At 34.2% G+C, this 16,910-nt stretch overlaps 1 protein-coding gene across 2 annotated transcripts; it reads right to left on the bottom strand.

Moving 5' to 3' along the window:
• Positions 1 to 1,602: 1,602 nt before the first annotated feature.
• Positions 1,603 to 16,541, bottom strand: LOC125076829 (coiled-coil and C2 domain-containing protein 1-like). 2 transcript variants are annotated; one of them, XM_047688528.1, is made up of 14 exons: positions 16,170 to 16,541; positions 15,505 to 15,712; positions 14,617 to 14,833; positions 13,880 to 14,199; positions 13,415 to 13,636; positions 11,437 to 11,528; positions 10,991 to 11,158; positions 10,229 to 10,424; positions 9,440 to 9,578; positions 7,725 to 7,955; positions 7,109 to 7,286; positions 6,573 to 6,724; positions 3,325 to 3,445; positions 1,603 to 2,158 (listed from the first exon to the last, which is right to left on the bottom strand). In XM_047688528.1, exons 1-14 carry the CDS (start codon positions 16,212 to 16,214, stop codon positions 2,039 to 2,041), a joined length of 2,409 nt encoding a protein of 802 aa, XP_047544484.1. In that variant the 5' UTR covers positions 16,215 to 16,541; the 3' UTR covers positions 1,603 to 2,038. The 2 variants fall into 2 exon arrangements, with proteins under 2 accessions (XP_047544484.1, XP_047544485.1); XM_047688529.1 differs by having other exon boundaries at positions 1,606 to 2,158; positions 3,325 to 3,415; positions 16,170 to 16,540.
• Between the last annotated feature and the right edge of the window lie 369 nt (positions 16,542 to 16,910).

Genomic DNA, 16,910 nt, shown 5'->3' with positions numbered 1-16,910 from the left:
AATCAAAGAAATTCTGCCACATGTGTATTTCACCAACCCGCATTCTTCTCCTCAAATGGAGAGGAGGCCTTAGCCCAGCAGTGGGAAATTTATAGTAGTTAGTTTATTGATCCAAGGTATGCATGATATAGCCAATATCAATACATACCTTTTTTTTAGAATCAATTTTAAATTATTTTGCACGAACTGCAAACTCTTGTCAATTTCTATTAATGATTTTTAGTTTATTATACGAGAGATAAAAGAAAGAGAGACTAATGTTACTACTTCGTCTTTTAATACAACAGATAGAGAGGGTTATAATAAAACTTCACCTTTTCATTTTCAACGTACATATATTTTATATTTGGTAATTAAATTAACAATATCTACAACCATAACATAAGCAAATAGACACTTTAAACCAATAAACTATTATTATAATGATTTACAAACAGTGTGGATATTTTGCAATTAAAAATTATGAGAATTTTTATAAAACGAAAATACGGCTATAATTCATTTATCCAATCTGTAGTTAATTCTACCTAATTATTCCAACTTATAAGTTTTTAAATACTAACATATAAAAGAAATGTGACTGGGCAATTTTTTAATTAGTAGGTTGCTACTGAGGCGTTGACCTCACTTTAATGAATTAAGCTTAAAGCTTGTGCGAGGGGGGGGGGGACAATAACCCAGGGGGTCAGAATCGAACCTGCGTCGTTTTACTCTATAAACCATTGCTCTCTTAATATATAAACTCCAAATCAATTTTTGTAATTCTTATTTTAACAGTTTCACAATACAATATTCGTGAAATTAAATTTAATTTGATTTTAATTGTTATTTAATCAAACATAACCAATAACCATACCCATGTTATGTTAAAAAGATTATAACATATATATGTAATTTATATTTTAAATGAATCTGCACATTTTACAAAGATAACTCAAGCTCATCAATTTAGTGGCCTAGTGTTAAAAGGGCCTATATCAATAAATATTTTGGTATTCACAATAAATACAACATACTAAATGAACAGATTTTGTAATAACATATGCATTTTTACGTAATATTATCAGTTATTAGTATTAATAGTAATGTTAAGCTTATACTATGGAAACTAACTCCGAAAATGGGGGATCCAGCGACAATTGCGTCGCACTTGCGATTTGAGAATACATATTTATTAATTTACTTGTTATATTTCATATGTTATAAAGAAAACTACGCAATCTTAATGGGAAATTAGTTTCACTACTAAATGTTTTAGCGTAAATAAAGCTATTATTTTTTAAATAATTTAGCAAATTGCAAAATTAGGTTTGCGTACTCAAAATTGTCCTTTAATTCTTATAGAACGGGGCCACCGAATTATTTTTATCTTTTTATAATTTAATTTGAAATTAAAAACCTGTTTTAGAAGTAATTTTTATCCTATTTTTTACATAGCTGTCTTTAAGTTACTATTATTTAAAGAAATGCAATAAAAATATTAGACTTAAAAACAATTATCAAATAATTAAAAAGAAAAACTTAATTATAAGGGTATTTATACTTATAAGGGTTTTTACACAGATCCATTACAAATATAAAAATAATGTTTTTTATATAACCAATTGCTTTAAATTTTATATATATATACATTTTAATACATATTTACAAGTAACAAATATAAATTAATACATACTAGTCGTACATATACACATACTAGATATAGGACTAAATATTTTATATAATTTTCAAAGTAAAATTTCAAAGTCGACTTTCATTACAATATCTCGATTGAGATGATCGTTTATGACGCAAACTTTCACACAAATTTAGTTCCGAAGTTGAACTAAGTACAGAATTTAATTCCTCGTTATAGAAACGCATAAATTTAAATAATCTTACACAGTGATAGTAAACGAATCATTAAACGATTTAATTTGAGTAAACTGGATTTACAATATTAAAAACAAAATTTTCGAGATATCGAGTAGACCCACTCCACTCTCCAGATCGACCCAGAGAAATACCTTCGAGCCTCAGCTGCAACCTCAGGCGCGGCTCAGTGGTCGACGACGAGCCAGCGGTGGCTGGAGTGCAGCACGTGGTGCTGCAGCAGCGGCGCGCGCACGCGCAGGCGCAGCTCCAGCGCGCCGCCCGCCGCGCGCCGCCCGTCCATCAGCTGCGTCAGCGGGCACACGCGCTTAGCGACTCCGTTCGACCGATTGAACTCAATAGGCTATTTGACTGGTTTTTAAAATCCATTTCATATTATTTAGTAGAGGTTACGGAACCCATTTTAAAGTTGTTTTTTTTTTTAATTCTAGTACATATTTGCTAAAAAATATCAAATTAAAAATTCCATATTTAAATAGCGCGCGAAAACGCTACTTTGACAATATGGCGCTGCAATGGGGTCGGTGACGTCGCCTGCCTGTATTGTAATTTGTGGCACGTTTAATCCGCATCCAGTAGGCAGACGAGGTTAACATGCAAGTGACGTCATCGTAAACCCGACCTATCAGGAGAGTCTTGTGTCACGTGACAAACGTTTAAAAAAATGCATTTTTATTTATGGATCTTTGAATAGATTAATTATTATTTTCAACTTTCGTTAATAAGTAACTATTTTTAAACTCACAATATATACTGATTACAATAATTGACACTTTATTTTTCGCATTGTCAAATAGCCTATTATGTTATATACATTTATATAGTACCTATTCGTATCGGCTTCACGCGGCTCCAGTAAGGGTACAACTTTTAGATTGAAGAAGAAAAAAAAAGACATACAAAAAAAGTTTATCCTGACTGGGAAAGTTAAAACTTGCCTATTCTATGACACGTATGTATAATACATATTAACTTTCCTCTCGATTCACTCCGTTTATCGATGAAAACCGCAACAAAATGCGTTGCGTAGTTTAAAAGATCTAGGCGTACAGACGGCGGAAGCGACTTTGAATTATACTAAGTGTTAACTAGAGAGGAAATAACTAAGCAAATAATTAAGGAGTACAAAATTGTGTTCATAGGCGTATTATCTTTTTTAGTATACTATATGAGAAGGAAAGCATACTTTTTCCATCAACGGGATAGGATTCTGAGCTCTGGAGTACATACTCAGTACTATAGTATTCCGATTTAGTCCAAGTAAGTCCCATTTAAATATAATTTAGTTTACCCTTACCATTTGTCTGCTAATTTGTATTGCATAGACGATTAATTTAAAGTAATTTTATTCATTTTAATGTTGCTTAAATTATAACACATTTTGTTAATTTACAACAATAATAGGCAATTTCTTGGTAAAATTAATAGCATATAATTAAAAAAACATCTCACTGGGAACGCCTCGTGAATGGTGACCTGCGTCTCCAGCGGTGCCAGCTTGACGGTGACGGTCCCCAGCAGCGTGTCTTTGCTGAACCATCCGCTGCAACACAACGAGCTAGAGCTGCAACACCTGCCACACACCACCCAAGCTACCACCCACAAATACCACATACGACACGCCACATGCATTAACATACGCGCTACGTGATCTATGGGGTACAAGGAAATGTGAGTGAAATGAAAAAAATAGACCGGCGCTAGACATTTCTTAAAACTTTATCTGAGTTGGACTTGGAATGTGTGGCGCCGACGTATGATTCTTAAAAGGATTGGTCATATGACACTGTTATTATATATTTGCCATAATTGAAATGTAATAATTTCAAGATTATTTAATAACATATTAGAAATATTTATGATATTTAATTTAAATCATAAATTAAAAAAAAATAACGAGTAGTTTGGTGTAAAATGACCAATCTAATTAAAAGATCATTTATATATAATTAAAAAAAACGGAGAATTCCATAACACTAGACTTTATTGACACTAGGCGTTAAACTTATATACAAAGTTGCGAACATTCCAGATAGCACATAAGCATCTCCATAAATAATGTAAATATGCATAAAATGTACAGATTTTTTACTTATTTCTACCCTCTGGGTAATCTATCTAACGCACGGCATTTTTATAATAAAGAACTAAAAAAAAATTACATACATAGACAATTAGACACTGGAGAAAATACAGTTGATAACATTGTATGATAACATCCATAGACATTTATACCAAAAAGCAAACCAACGAATAACTTGAACTTTTTTTTAACTGCTCCGGAGAGAGTTCCATAGTAGTAGAAAAAAATTGGAGTTTGTACAACACTTTTTAATAGCGATTGCATGGAAGATATTTTATAACCGAACGTGAGATGACTTTAAACGATGACGATTGCCCATATTTGAAAAGCTATTTTCAATTTAGTCATATAATGCTAACATTTAATCCACAAAATTATTTATTCTTATATTTAAATACTGAATTTCTTGCCGGTTCTTCTCGGTAAAATGTGCTTTCCGAACCGGTGGTAGCTTCACTTAATATAGTTTGTTAAATGACGATTCAAAAATGCCTTCTTGAATAAAGTACATTTTGATTATTTTGATTTATCAGAGTTAATAAATACCCAAGTTACGTCACAGGCGAGAAAACTGTCATAGAATGTGCATGTATTTGTAACTTTATAAACTGTAAAAAAAAACTCTTCTAAAGTTAGTAAATCGAGTTACCTGCAATTGGTAAGCAATTTTGTCGCTCAGATAGCCGTAATTGATTTTAAATAATGTTCAAGTATGGCTGGGGTGACGTCACCGTAGGTATAAAAGAGGACACGCGGGGTTTTCATATTGTCTAAAGAACATGCGGTATCTAAACTTCTCTAAATATCTGGTGTGGTCTACATAGGCGAATAATAACCCATATAATTGAGTACTACTGTACTACTTAACTATGTTGACTTCTACAAGTTAAATACTACTATAGATAAAAAAAAGAAGAAACTATTACAATATACAAATATAGTTAAAAAGGGAGTGATTATTCCATGCCAGGTTTCATGCTCTAAAGTTATATCTCTACAACAATATGTAATTTTGAAATCATAGTACAAATTAGTGCAAACCAAAACTTGGAATTGTCGACTTATATACAATTAGTTAGTAGAACATTTTATGGCTTTTTTTTCACCCTAATCGCGCAGTAGAGAAATAGTAGATTCGAATAGATAATACGAATTTTTACTACGAAAATAGTAGTCTAGACATAAGACAGAAATAATCAAATTAATCTCTTCCAAATTCTAAAAAGACATTCCCTCAACTTGGTTCGACAAAACAAACATTAATTTCAAAGGATATTATAGTTGACTGCCTCGTTAGTTTAGTAGCTTGTTATAAGACCGCAGAACCCGAGGTTCTGGATTTAAGCTTCAGGTCGGGCCGATAAAAAGTTATTGAGTATTTCTATCGAAAAACTCTCAATAACAGAGGTCTGGAAATTGGAAGAATGTAGACTCCCTCATATCTGTGCCTCAGGAAGATCTGCATCTGAACTCTTTCTGGTCGTGTCGGATTCGCCGTCCGATCGGATCATGAGTGTGAGGGAGAGAGCGTCCCTGTGTTTGCGTATACACTCGTACGCTATATGTCCTGCATAGCTGGCTGGTCTCAGTAGAGTTTGGACGCCGTGACCGAAACCGGTCAGATGGCATCACCATAAATACATATATGATAGATTTAATATATATATTTCAAAGTTATCCCTTTAAATATTCAGGCTGGAATACGATGAGCTATCAATACGACATCCTTCCTAGAAGATCATTCCAACATTAATACAACATTACAACGCACCATTAAATCATATAGAGATTTGATGCGTGAGAGTAATGATTATCCCACAAACGCTTTTCAAATGAACACGTCAACAATTTTCTCTTATAAACATTGACTATTGATCCAAAAGCGCTAATAACACAAATATTAATCTTTCTAACTATGTAAATATAAAATTCAAAACGTGACTGCAAAATCAGGTCAATGTCATATCTTCGATATTCAAACCCAGTTATATAGTAACTACGAGGGGGCCGTCGCGTTTAAAATCTCGAAATACCGCTTTTCGTCGTTTACTATCGTTTTTTTTTTATTTTTCTATCAGTACATGAATGTAGGGTCTCGGCAACAGGTATATAATATGTATTTTTATTATGAAATGACAAAACAGTCAAATCATAACTAAATAACACAATGAGCACGTCTCTCAAATTTAGATGGTAAACCCGCGTACGACCTAAGCGAGTGTAGGGCAGGCCTTCTTGTAATTTTTCTTTACGCTGTGGTCGCAATAAGCTTGATGGTACCATAATATAAGAGTAACCGAAATTACTAAATATTCTAGAGTAACTACTGACTCTCTGTCCAGTTCTACACATTCTGGTAATATAAGGATTCGCTGGGGCTTATTTTTTACACACACTATATACTGATTCTTAGTTAAGAGTTCCTCGGCGTAGCGTCTACTCTTACATAGCATAGACTATCTAATGAAAAAGAATGAGATTTTGACATAGACATAATTAACTTTTTACTAATATGATATATTCCAAACACTTATTTAAAAATTAACTTACATTGTAAGTGTTTACTTTTGAGCATGGTCCGCGTGTGCTAGTTAAAATTAATTAGTAGTTATCTTACCCCCTGGAGTAAACTTCAAATTTAATGCCATGTCGCTTGAACACCCTCAAGCAGGGCCTCGCACTCCGCTGTATGGCCAAATTGAAGACAGCTGAGTACTGCGGGCTGTTCGTGTCCTTGATCAGCTGGGTCCTATCCGAGACTGGAGCTTCCTAGAAATTGTTAGGCGTTTTATGAGTAGCATTCATCCAATCTAATTTGATGCAACAAAAAGTTACAACTAGTATTTTTTTACGAAGCCAAGCCAATGAGCCAACATTAACAGCCCGTAAAGTCCTTAGATTCTCCTTTTGAGGAGAAGGCTTGGAGCATATTCCACCACGCTGCTCCGATGCGGGCTTGGTGGATAGACATATGGCAGAATTTTGTTGAAATTAGACACATGCAGGTTTCCTCACGATGTTTTCCTTCACCGCCGAGCACGAGATGAATTATAAACACAAATTAAGTACATGAAAAGTCAGTGGTGCCTGCCTGGGGTAACCCGCAAGCATCGGTTTAGACGCACACGTTTTAACCACTGGAATATAACTTACTTGCGGATATGGAAATTCGAACTTCACATATGTGTCCACTTCTTTAGGGTTGGGAACGTTGTACGCTATCCCGCGCACGATTGTCAGCTCTAAGTCGTTCTCGTTAAGGTCCGTATTGCATTGTATTACCGAAAACTTACGGTTCTCGTAATGGAATTTCGGCGGGTTCTCACCTAGACTGAAACATTGATATATCAAATTATTATATTAAAATTAAAAGTATGATCTATAATCCATTTCAATAATTAAAGCACAAAGGAAAAATATGAAACACTGGTCATCGAATTACCGCGATATCATTGGTCGAGAACCTGAATAACCTTGAAATTTGAAACTAAATAAATTAAAATAAATAAATATATATTAATCAAGAATTCTTAGTAGCAAATCACATGGAACACGTAAATATAAGGTTAATAGGGCATACATTTAAAAGTATTTTATTGCCACATTCTTATTAATTAACTTAAAATATAATCATTGCAAGTAAGAAAAGTAATATAAACTTTTCAAAGCAATAACAATTATATATATCATAACAACATAATACATCCAACGGTACAGAAAACTTAAAATGAATTTTATCCCAAGAATAATAGAGTCGTTTATCCCATACCTCTTGGCCACTTTCACGACGTCTAAGTCCTGTTTGACAGTGACAGCGAGATGCTCGAAGCGATTGCTCTCAGCGATATTTCCCATCGCCTTGTAGTGGTCTCTGTTGGTCAGGCAGAGCTTTAGCTGGCTCGTTAGCTGCTGGTGGAGGCGAGTCATTACATCTTCATCGTCCAAGCTGATGGCAGAGTCGTCTGGTGGACCGCAGTCTTCGTTTGATATCACGTCGAAACTGGAAATTTTGATTATCTCACTAAATACGTATCATACTATAAATATCGAAATGGTGACTCAAAGAGCTTTGAATATTTCAGTGCGACATCATCAACACTTGTAGGCATTAATCAGTTTATAATTCGTGAAAATGTAAAAATAAGTGCCTCTTTATATAGTTTGAAATTGTAGCCTTGAATCGGTTGCAGGGACGTGCGGTCCGCATTATTGACGGCGTGAAGGTCACAAACGAAGATAAGAGCGCTCAGCGGTTCCTGTCGACTGTATCACGGTGAGTGCTCTGAGGAACTATTATCTCTAATTCCTGCTTTCTCTTTCCTTCACAACTACTTTAAGCGTGCTGTCTCACGATGTCACCGCCTAACTTTGACATCAATTCCATCGCGCACGAAGAAATTTGGCAACATTTTACCTTATCGCACTGCCAAATAGAATTCTCTATCAGAACACGTGTTCTTATAACTTGGGTTCCTACAAACGAGGCGTAAAGAGGCATCTTGCGGGTCGGCATGGCGAGAGCGACTAGTGCAGTTAATTCTCCCAGACTGTACTGGCCGCATTTGGACTCCACTACCACTTACCATCAGGTGCAGTCAAATCCCTACCCGGTTTATATAGAAAAAGGTCATAGTACTTTTCCAAGCCGGAGTATATTTTTGTGTGGCAATATGTAGATTTTGATGCGATTTGATGGCCAAAGGGTTCCTGTTATCACCAAGGAATAGGTTTAGAGGCAAAAGAGATAAATATGGTTATAAAACCAAGTAGATACATATTACCCCTACTATTCTACCACATGTATATAATCTTACAACCCACAACGTAGCGGCGTGGAGTAAGCGCTCAACTTCCACAGAAAAAGAATGCTCTTACTTTGGCTCGAAATATGGCATTTTTACGTCGAAATATATCAAGAAGAACATCTTAGATTCTATGATTGCCATTATTGCAATAGTTTTAAGAATAAATAAATATTGGTCAACATCACATACATTACTCTGATCCCAATGTAAGTAGCTAAAGCACTTGTGTTATGGAAAATCAGAAGTAACGACGGTACCACAAACACCCAGACCCAAGACAACATAGAAAACTAATGATCTTTTTCTACATCGACTTGGCCGGGAATCGAACCCGAGACCTCGGAGTGGCGTACCCATGAAAACCGGTGTACACACTACTCGACCACGGAGGTCGTCTGAAACTCTTTGCTTAATTAGAGAAAAAAATTTTTTTTACTTTTTTTTTAGTATTAGTTAATGTTCTTTTATCTCATTGTTCATGTATTTTTTTTCATTATTTAAATTGGTAGTTTAAGTTTCTTATTATAAGCTGCTTCTAAAATAGTTTGCGAATATGCCGATGGAGTTTCGATGATCAATAAATGAAATAATTGCAAGTACATCCAAAATGTCAGTCTCGTGGTTAGAATAGACAACTCCCCATCAGCTTATTTAAGATTGAAGGTAGAATTTGACTCACGTGTCCTCGATCCGTTTCTTGTCGGTGGGCGGCAAGGGCAGCGACTTGAAGTCCACGGCGAGGCCTCCGCGAGCCGCCTCTATGACGGAGTCGAAGCCCTTCGCGGTTCGCAAGTACTCCTTCGCCTGCTCTATATCACCTGTTGACATATTCCATGTAATCTCTCGTACGATTTCATACTAATATATTCATTGTTATTGTTTCTTCTATCTCTAGATTTAACGATATTTGTCAAACGAATGATACATTTCACAAGTTTTATAACTATTAACTAACAGATAAAATAAAAACTAAAAAGACAGTCGAAGTTGTCTCGTAAGAGTTTCGAATGCGAAATGTTAGAGAATATTTACCAAGCAAACCAAAAACCGATTGTTTTCAAATTCTTGTCACCTTTGAGTGATCCTATGATTGTATTGTCTGTACATTTGATCACATTGTTATCGTTATTTATTTACACCATACACCCTCTCCTCCCTCCCCCCTCTCCTCCATAAGCCCCTGTTAACGTGAAGTTAACTGACAGAGATACAATAATTTTATAAGCACAAGTAATGCAGACGGCATTGAGAAAATGACATCATGAAGTTGCTCGCTACACCGGACATTAAGTGTCAAGTCACTCGAAATAGATAACTTCACACCTTCACTTATTTTGCAATATTTATTTTAGTATAAATTTAAAGTATGTTTGTTTAATTTATCAGTGAGTGCTATTACTTTTAATTATTTGTATACAATTAAAAACTATTTTTAATTACACCGAAGGAGTAAAACTTCATCACTAACCGTCCTTCTTTGCCATTATAGCAGCCTCCTTGAATTGCTTCTGTCGATGCAGCAACAGGGCCAGCTGCTTCTGGTAGCGGGTCGACTGCCCAGACGGACGAGCCTCTGCGGCCGGAGACGCCGGCACTGATGACGGGGCTGGTGATGGAGCCGGAGCCGGAGCTGCCGGTGCCGGTTTACTCGGCGATGCGTGAGACTGTAATCATATACACCTTGTAATTATATATTATTTATTTTATTTATATCCCCAACAGCCTCTTAAAGTCAATGTCTATTTATTTTGAATTAATGGAAACACCTTTTTCTTTTAATTGTCTTAGATTATATATACCAGTTAGTAGTCAACAAAATCATATTTCACATGGCAACTAGTATTGCATATCGATAGTCCACTATCGATAGTCTATCGATACTATTGTCACGTGTCAATACTATCGATAGTATCGATAGCTCCCCATGAGCAATACTATCGACAGTATTGCAAAAACCATTACTTTTAACCTAAACTATTCATAGTCCAAACTATCGACACTATCGATAGTGTCAATAGTATTGCTGCTAACAATAGTATTGCTTACAGAGAGCTAGCGATACTATCGATAGTATTGATCAAAACGATACTATCGATAGTACTATCGATATCCTGAATAGTTTTCGAGGTCAACTATCGATGGTCAAACTATCGATAGTTCTGCAACGCTGATGGCAACACATGTCATTGAATCATGAATAATGGACTGCTATGATAGTATAAGTACTTACCCCCTCAGTGGGTATGGGTGCGTACCCATTGGGAGTAGGGAGTTCATCCACGGGTATGGGTCTCCCTGCATTATGAAGTTTGATAGCGTCCTGGTATTGCTTCACGATTCTTCCCATTCGACGAGCTTTCGACGTGTTCCCGTCTTCCTTCGCTTTTGATTCTTGTTGCTATCGTTTAAAACAAATAGTATAAAATAAACTCAGTTTAAGATTATATATTTATTATCAGCCTGGTGTTTTCACTAACTACCTTTGCTCATCTTGTTAGGTTTAAATTAAAAAAAAGGCAATTCATCATATGTCATTTAAAAATCTGTTTTGTCAACTGTACCTGAAGTACTTTTTTTTTTCATTACTACACAAGTATTCAATGTAATAATTATTTATTATTACGTATCGAATTCGTTCACTTATTAAATTTAAATATTCTATGTAAAACTGTCTACCTGGAAGCATGCAAGCCTCTGTCGTAGAGCCTCATCAACAGTGGACGCCGTTATCAATCCAGCTGGTTCAGGGACTGGCTCTGGTGCTGGTTCTGTAATATATATAGCCACGATTTTCTTATCACCAAAATTTGACAAGGCATACCAAGAGGACAGGTGGATTGAGCCACCTAAAGCAGTGCTTAGTAATTTAAGATGTACGCTATTTCTTTCATTATCAATAAGTCAAATAGAAAATGTTACGTCTCCTTTAAGGCACTGACGTATTGATGTAAGGTAACTAATAGATTGAAAAAGTCATATAAGCTGATAGTGACGACTTATTTATGTAATTAGTATTAAGTAAAAAACACAAATTATTATTATTTATTTATTTAACACACCAATTACATAAAACATCACACGAATAAAATAACACAAATGACAGTACATAGTTGAATTGTGTAGAGGAACTGTTGCTATTGGTGGGGGGGTCCCCGGGGGGAAGGGAATTCACACAAAAGGTCGAATGAAGATACACAGCAGCATCGGATAGAGAAGGGCCAGGTAAGAGGGTTCTCGTGAGTGGATTGTGCAAAATTTAGTTACGCTATTAATTTTCTTCTATAAGGACAAACAGATTACGGTTGTCCGTGATTTGATATTTTGCATTTTAAAATTAAATTGAATTAAGCGGCTTGTATAAAACGCATTTGGCATAACTGATTCGACTTCACAAAGCCTATTGGTTCTCTGTGCAAAACAGTAAGTCGTGCGTTCTTGCGATAATTTCGTAATTATAATTCTATGCTGTTCAAGTACATAAGTATATACTATTTAAATAAATATATTATCAGTTGCAAAATTGTTTTAACTTAAAAAGTGCTACTGTTTACTGTGTACTATAAATATGTTTTTAGCAATAAATTGGTCGAAAAATTCCCTCTTTTTTATTATTTAAAAATATAACTGAAACCTAATATTATGATTACTTTAAACATTTCAGAGGACAGTTATTAATACATACAAGTAATTATATAGTTATATACTACTTAAAATACATATTATCACCAAAGTCATGCATCCCAAAAATAGGCTGTAGGCATAGATAAGCCGACAATTAAAGTATAATAATATTGCAATGGGCAACACCATTTCCAAAGTTGCCGCTTTAATGTATATTTTAAAAATAGTGTTTAGGCGGTCGTTAAAAAGTAAACTTTAATATCTTGGAATAATCATCTTTATGTGAAACTAATGACTCGCTGAGATGTGTTTGCCATGTAAATGCTTTTGTTGTCATATTTATTAATTTTGTCATACTACACTTGTAATTTTTATTCGTTTGATATGGATTGTATAAACTCTAACATATCTATATATATATGATTATAATTCAACATATATTACGTCAATAAATATTTTTTTATTTAACTCTGTGATTTGTCATTTTAATAAATAATTTATATTTTTGTAAAAAGTTCAATGACAATTTTAATTAATTATTTATTGGTACCCATAGACATTTTTTTTACATAATCGGTATAATCTGTTAATTTAATAAAATACTTTCGCACTTGTAAATCTATCGCTATTATACTTAACTGTAACGATCAAATAAATTACTAATTATTATTATGTTATAACAATCGTATCATCTTAAATTTATGGTGAGAAATAAGACCGTATAAAATGCTCTCAGACTATATGACATTAGTCTTCGTTTTTAGCGCATCTAGTATTATATAAAGGCCTGTGATATTCACAAGCTCTATACTTGTTATAAATTTCCACCACAATCGATCGAGACTTTAGATGTAAAAGTAGGATGAACATTATTTATTTGTTAATAGTTTCTATGGTATGTAATAATGTAAATATATGTATTCGTTTTTTTGTTAGTGATTTGTTAATAACAAATAAAACTTTAGTTTATAGATTTAAACAAAACATCTTAAGCATTTCATCTTCATCAGTTATAACAAGTTAAATTATTCACCCGCAGAATGTTGAGTCTGGTCCTCTTCCTTCTGCTGGTCTCTGAATGCTGAGGCGATGGTCTCCGGTGTGGGCAGTTCGTTTAGATCCATATCTTGACCGGACTTGTATGCCTCGATCACGATGTCGAACTGTTTCACCACCTTCAAGTATTCTAACGCCATCGTTTTCTCGCCCGCGTGTTTACTTGCCAGCGCGGCAGCTTTGAATTCTTCCTGCCGCTCTATAAACAGAAATTGATATCATTTATAACCTAACTGAAGGCAGGCTGTTGTTGTTTTCCACACTTTTTGTTATTGTTCGTTTTTTCTTCTACAAGTACACCAGAGTCTATATTTTTAGGTACCTAATTCAGGACATTCATAAAAATCACAGTTAGAACCTATAGACAAATAATCTCTATAATTCGAATTATTTTGATAATTGTACAGGAAATCAAGTACACACATAGTGGCGAAACACTCACTCAAAATGAATTTTAACCCTTCAGATTTCGCAGGATCCACGTCATCGAGCACGGGTGGGGGCGGCGGCGGCTCCCTGGGCTCGGGCGGCGAGCGGGCGCGCGCGGGGGGCGCGGGCGGCGCGGGCCGCGCGGACGACGAGCGTGGGGGGGGCAGCGGCGCGGGGTCGGGGTCACTCGCGGGCGCTGGCGCGCTGGGTGCTGGTTGAGCGTCCGAGGACTTGCCGATGCTGACGGGAGGAGGTATATCCTCGTCCTTGATAGCTCTTCCGGCCTTTGCCTGCTTCAGAAGATCGTTCAGAGTTTTGATACCTCGATTGAATCTGAGGAATAAAATTTAACAAAAATTTAGGCATAAAATGCTATGTAAGTAGCACATGCTCACTTATTTCTAGACCTCCATATGAAGATGCAAGAATGAAAAATTTAATAGAGAAACTAATTTTGAAACTACAATATTTGTTATTGATTTATATTAGTTGTTAATGATTTTACTTTTAACAGAAATTAATATAGGATGCTCACAAATGACATTCTGCCTTGCTTAAGAGCATGCTCTTTTATATGAAACGCTTGTTACACCTTATGCCACTTAGGCAACATGATAAACAAGAACTCTATGTGAAGTAGCATTATTTCTTATTGTTTTATATATTATAACATAATCATATTAACATAAAATAACTTTCACTTATAATCTAGAATAATAAGTGTGCAAAACAAATACAAATGGATGTTACCTTCTAGCTCGGCTGCTCTCCCCATTTGCCTTGGCCGTTTTTTCAGCTAGTGTATAGTTAGATAGTCTTTCCTGTAGCAGTGTTACTGTACTATTCTCGCTGCCGGAAGGCGGTGGAGGCGCAGGGCGATTAGTGCGTGGGCGCTCTACAGGAGTATCTTCATCATCTATAGCAAGCTCTTGCAATTCATTGAGTAAGTCTGGATCATCTTCGTCACCTAAAAATAGCAATATGGTTATAATTTAAGATTAGTTACTTTAAATGATATAAACTGGTTGTAATAAATGAGAATGAACCTGTTAAATAATGACTGATAAAGAAATTGATAGAAGACGACAAAATAAAAAAAAAACTGTAAATATTAGATATATCACATGTATGTAATTACAAACCATTGTAGTTTGTGTATAACTCAATTTTGTAATAAAAGTTTAGCATCATAATAATCGCATCTAACAAAAAGGACATCAAAACACATAATATATGTGCAAACATAAATCGTAATGCTACATTTAAGCATCAATCACTTTTAAAAAAAAACGAACGAAGAGCAAAAAGAACAAATTCTATTAATTATATAAAACCCTAAAAAAAAACTCTTAGTCATCATTCTCATCATTCTCCTGGCCTCATCCCAATTTTACTTGGGGTCGGTGCAGCATGTCTTCTTCCATACTTCTCTGTCGAACGTATTATTATACAGTATTCTAGTTATATATTACCTAACACTATTTTATATATTTCATACAGTAATATTATTTTTAAGCTTTTAATATGTAACATGTATGCATGTTTGTATAATAATATTTTTCTTCTCTATTTTTGAGTCAATGGGAGAGATCAAGATGAAATGGAAAATGATATTTATATATGAAATAAGATGAAAACCTGAAACATCTTCATCAGAAGGGATGTCTTTCAAACTAGCTGCTATCATAGCATCTAGGTCAGCAGGAGCTGTAGGTGCAGGTTTTCTGGGTCGAGGTTTTTTACCACCGCTGATAGCTGCCAATTCTGCTTCAAGGTCTACATCATCATCCGATAGATCCATTGGTTCATCTGCATCATCCACATCTGGTATATCTAAGAGACCAAACTGTAAAAGAATACTTTATATATACTCAGGGATCAACAGTTGACCACTTTTTTCGACACATTCTCAGCTTTGAAAGTCTATCTAGACATATATATAAATTATTAAAATAAGCAACATTACTCATTATTTATTTAAATGCATTTCTAAATATTTAAGGTACATACTGCTTATTTTTTTTAATAATATTGTTTGTTTATTGTATATAGTTATATACCCATATTTTTTTATTTAAAAATATGTACACAAAAAAAATTGTTAAGGTTCAGGTAGCAAGTTCTGTTTACAAACAAATCAGCTGTTAAGTTTATCACATAATTTAATATCTGATATTTATAACAACATTGATACTGTAATTTATAATTTAAACAACTCATGTGCTATAAATAGGCCATTATGAAATGAAACCGGATGAAATCTTTTAAACTAACATTACTAATCAACAATCACAATGACTCACCTGAGATAGATTGGTTCGCTTGCCTGAAGTTGGTTTTTTAAACATTTTTCGTTCGGAGACGTATACGTTTAAATGTAAGGTTTTTTAGCGTTATAGCCAGTAATAAGAAGGTCTGAATACTTAATGTTGGATTTAATATTAAAACCAATGACATAAACAAGTGAATTGTTTGTTTTAGGTAACGTATTCACAACAAAGAGTTTAAGATAATGAATAAACCCCAATATTATAACAGAAAAATAATATTAATGTACGTTGTGTATTAAATATTCTTATATTTGAAAGATTAAATTGTAAATTGTAACGTCACATTTCAGAAAAGTTAAAGGAAAATGGAAAATTATTCACAAATAACAATATTCCGTTGAACTGCCATTGTCAAATGTCAATGTCTGATTGTGTAATGTCTGCTCTGTACTCACTATGTACTTATTAATCTGTATAAGTATTGAGGCAACTTATTTATATACATTTTTTTGACAATTTGACGTGTATGTACAGAAATTGTATTATTATTTTTCTTTTAAATTCATTGTTTTATTACCTATAAAACATTATATAATTAAAAATAGGTTACAGGTTACAAAGATATCAAATACTCCTTATGTTGCTAATCTAAAAGATACAAAAACGCAAATATAAAAAGTTAAATACATATAAAATACTAAAATATTTAATTGCTTATATATTAATTATAAATATATACGTGTAAATTTTACTTTCTAATTTGTATTTTCATAT

Source organism: Vanessa atalanta, chromosome 3 (assembly GCF_905147765.1).
Source record: "Vanessa atalanta chromosome 3, ilVanAtal1.2, whole genome shotgun sequence".
Classification (NCBI taxonomy): Eukaryota; Metazoa; Arthropoda; class Insecta; order Lepidoptera; family Nymphalidae; genus Vanessa; species Vanessa atalanta.
This window is presented reverse-complemented; position numbering and strand designations above follow the sequence as displayed.

What these genes read in the sequence shown, in the direction of transcription:
- LOC125076829 (XM_047688528.1), bottom strand. Translation starts at nt 16,214, where the DNA reads ATGTTTAAAAAACCAACTTCAGGCAAGCGAACCAATCTATCTCAG. An exon ending in CACCCATACCCACTGAGGGG is followed by an intron (nt 10,425 to 10,990) that starts GTAAGTACTTAT and finishes ATATGATTACAG; the next exon opens with TCTCACGCATCGCCGAGTAA. An exon ending in GTCGTGAAAGTGGCCAAGAG is followed by an intron (nt 7,287 to 7,724) that starts GTATGGGATAAA and finishes TCAATGTTTCAG; the next exon opens with TCTAGGTGAGAACCCGCCGA.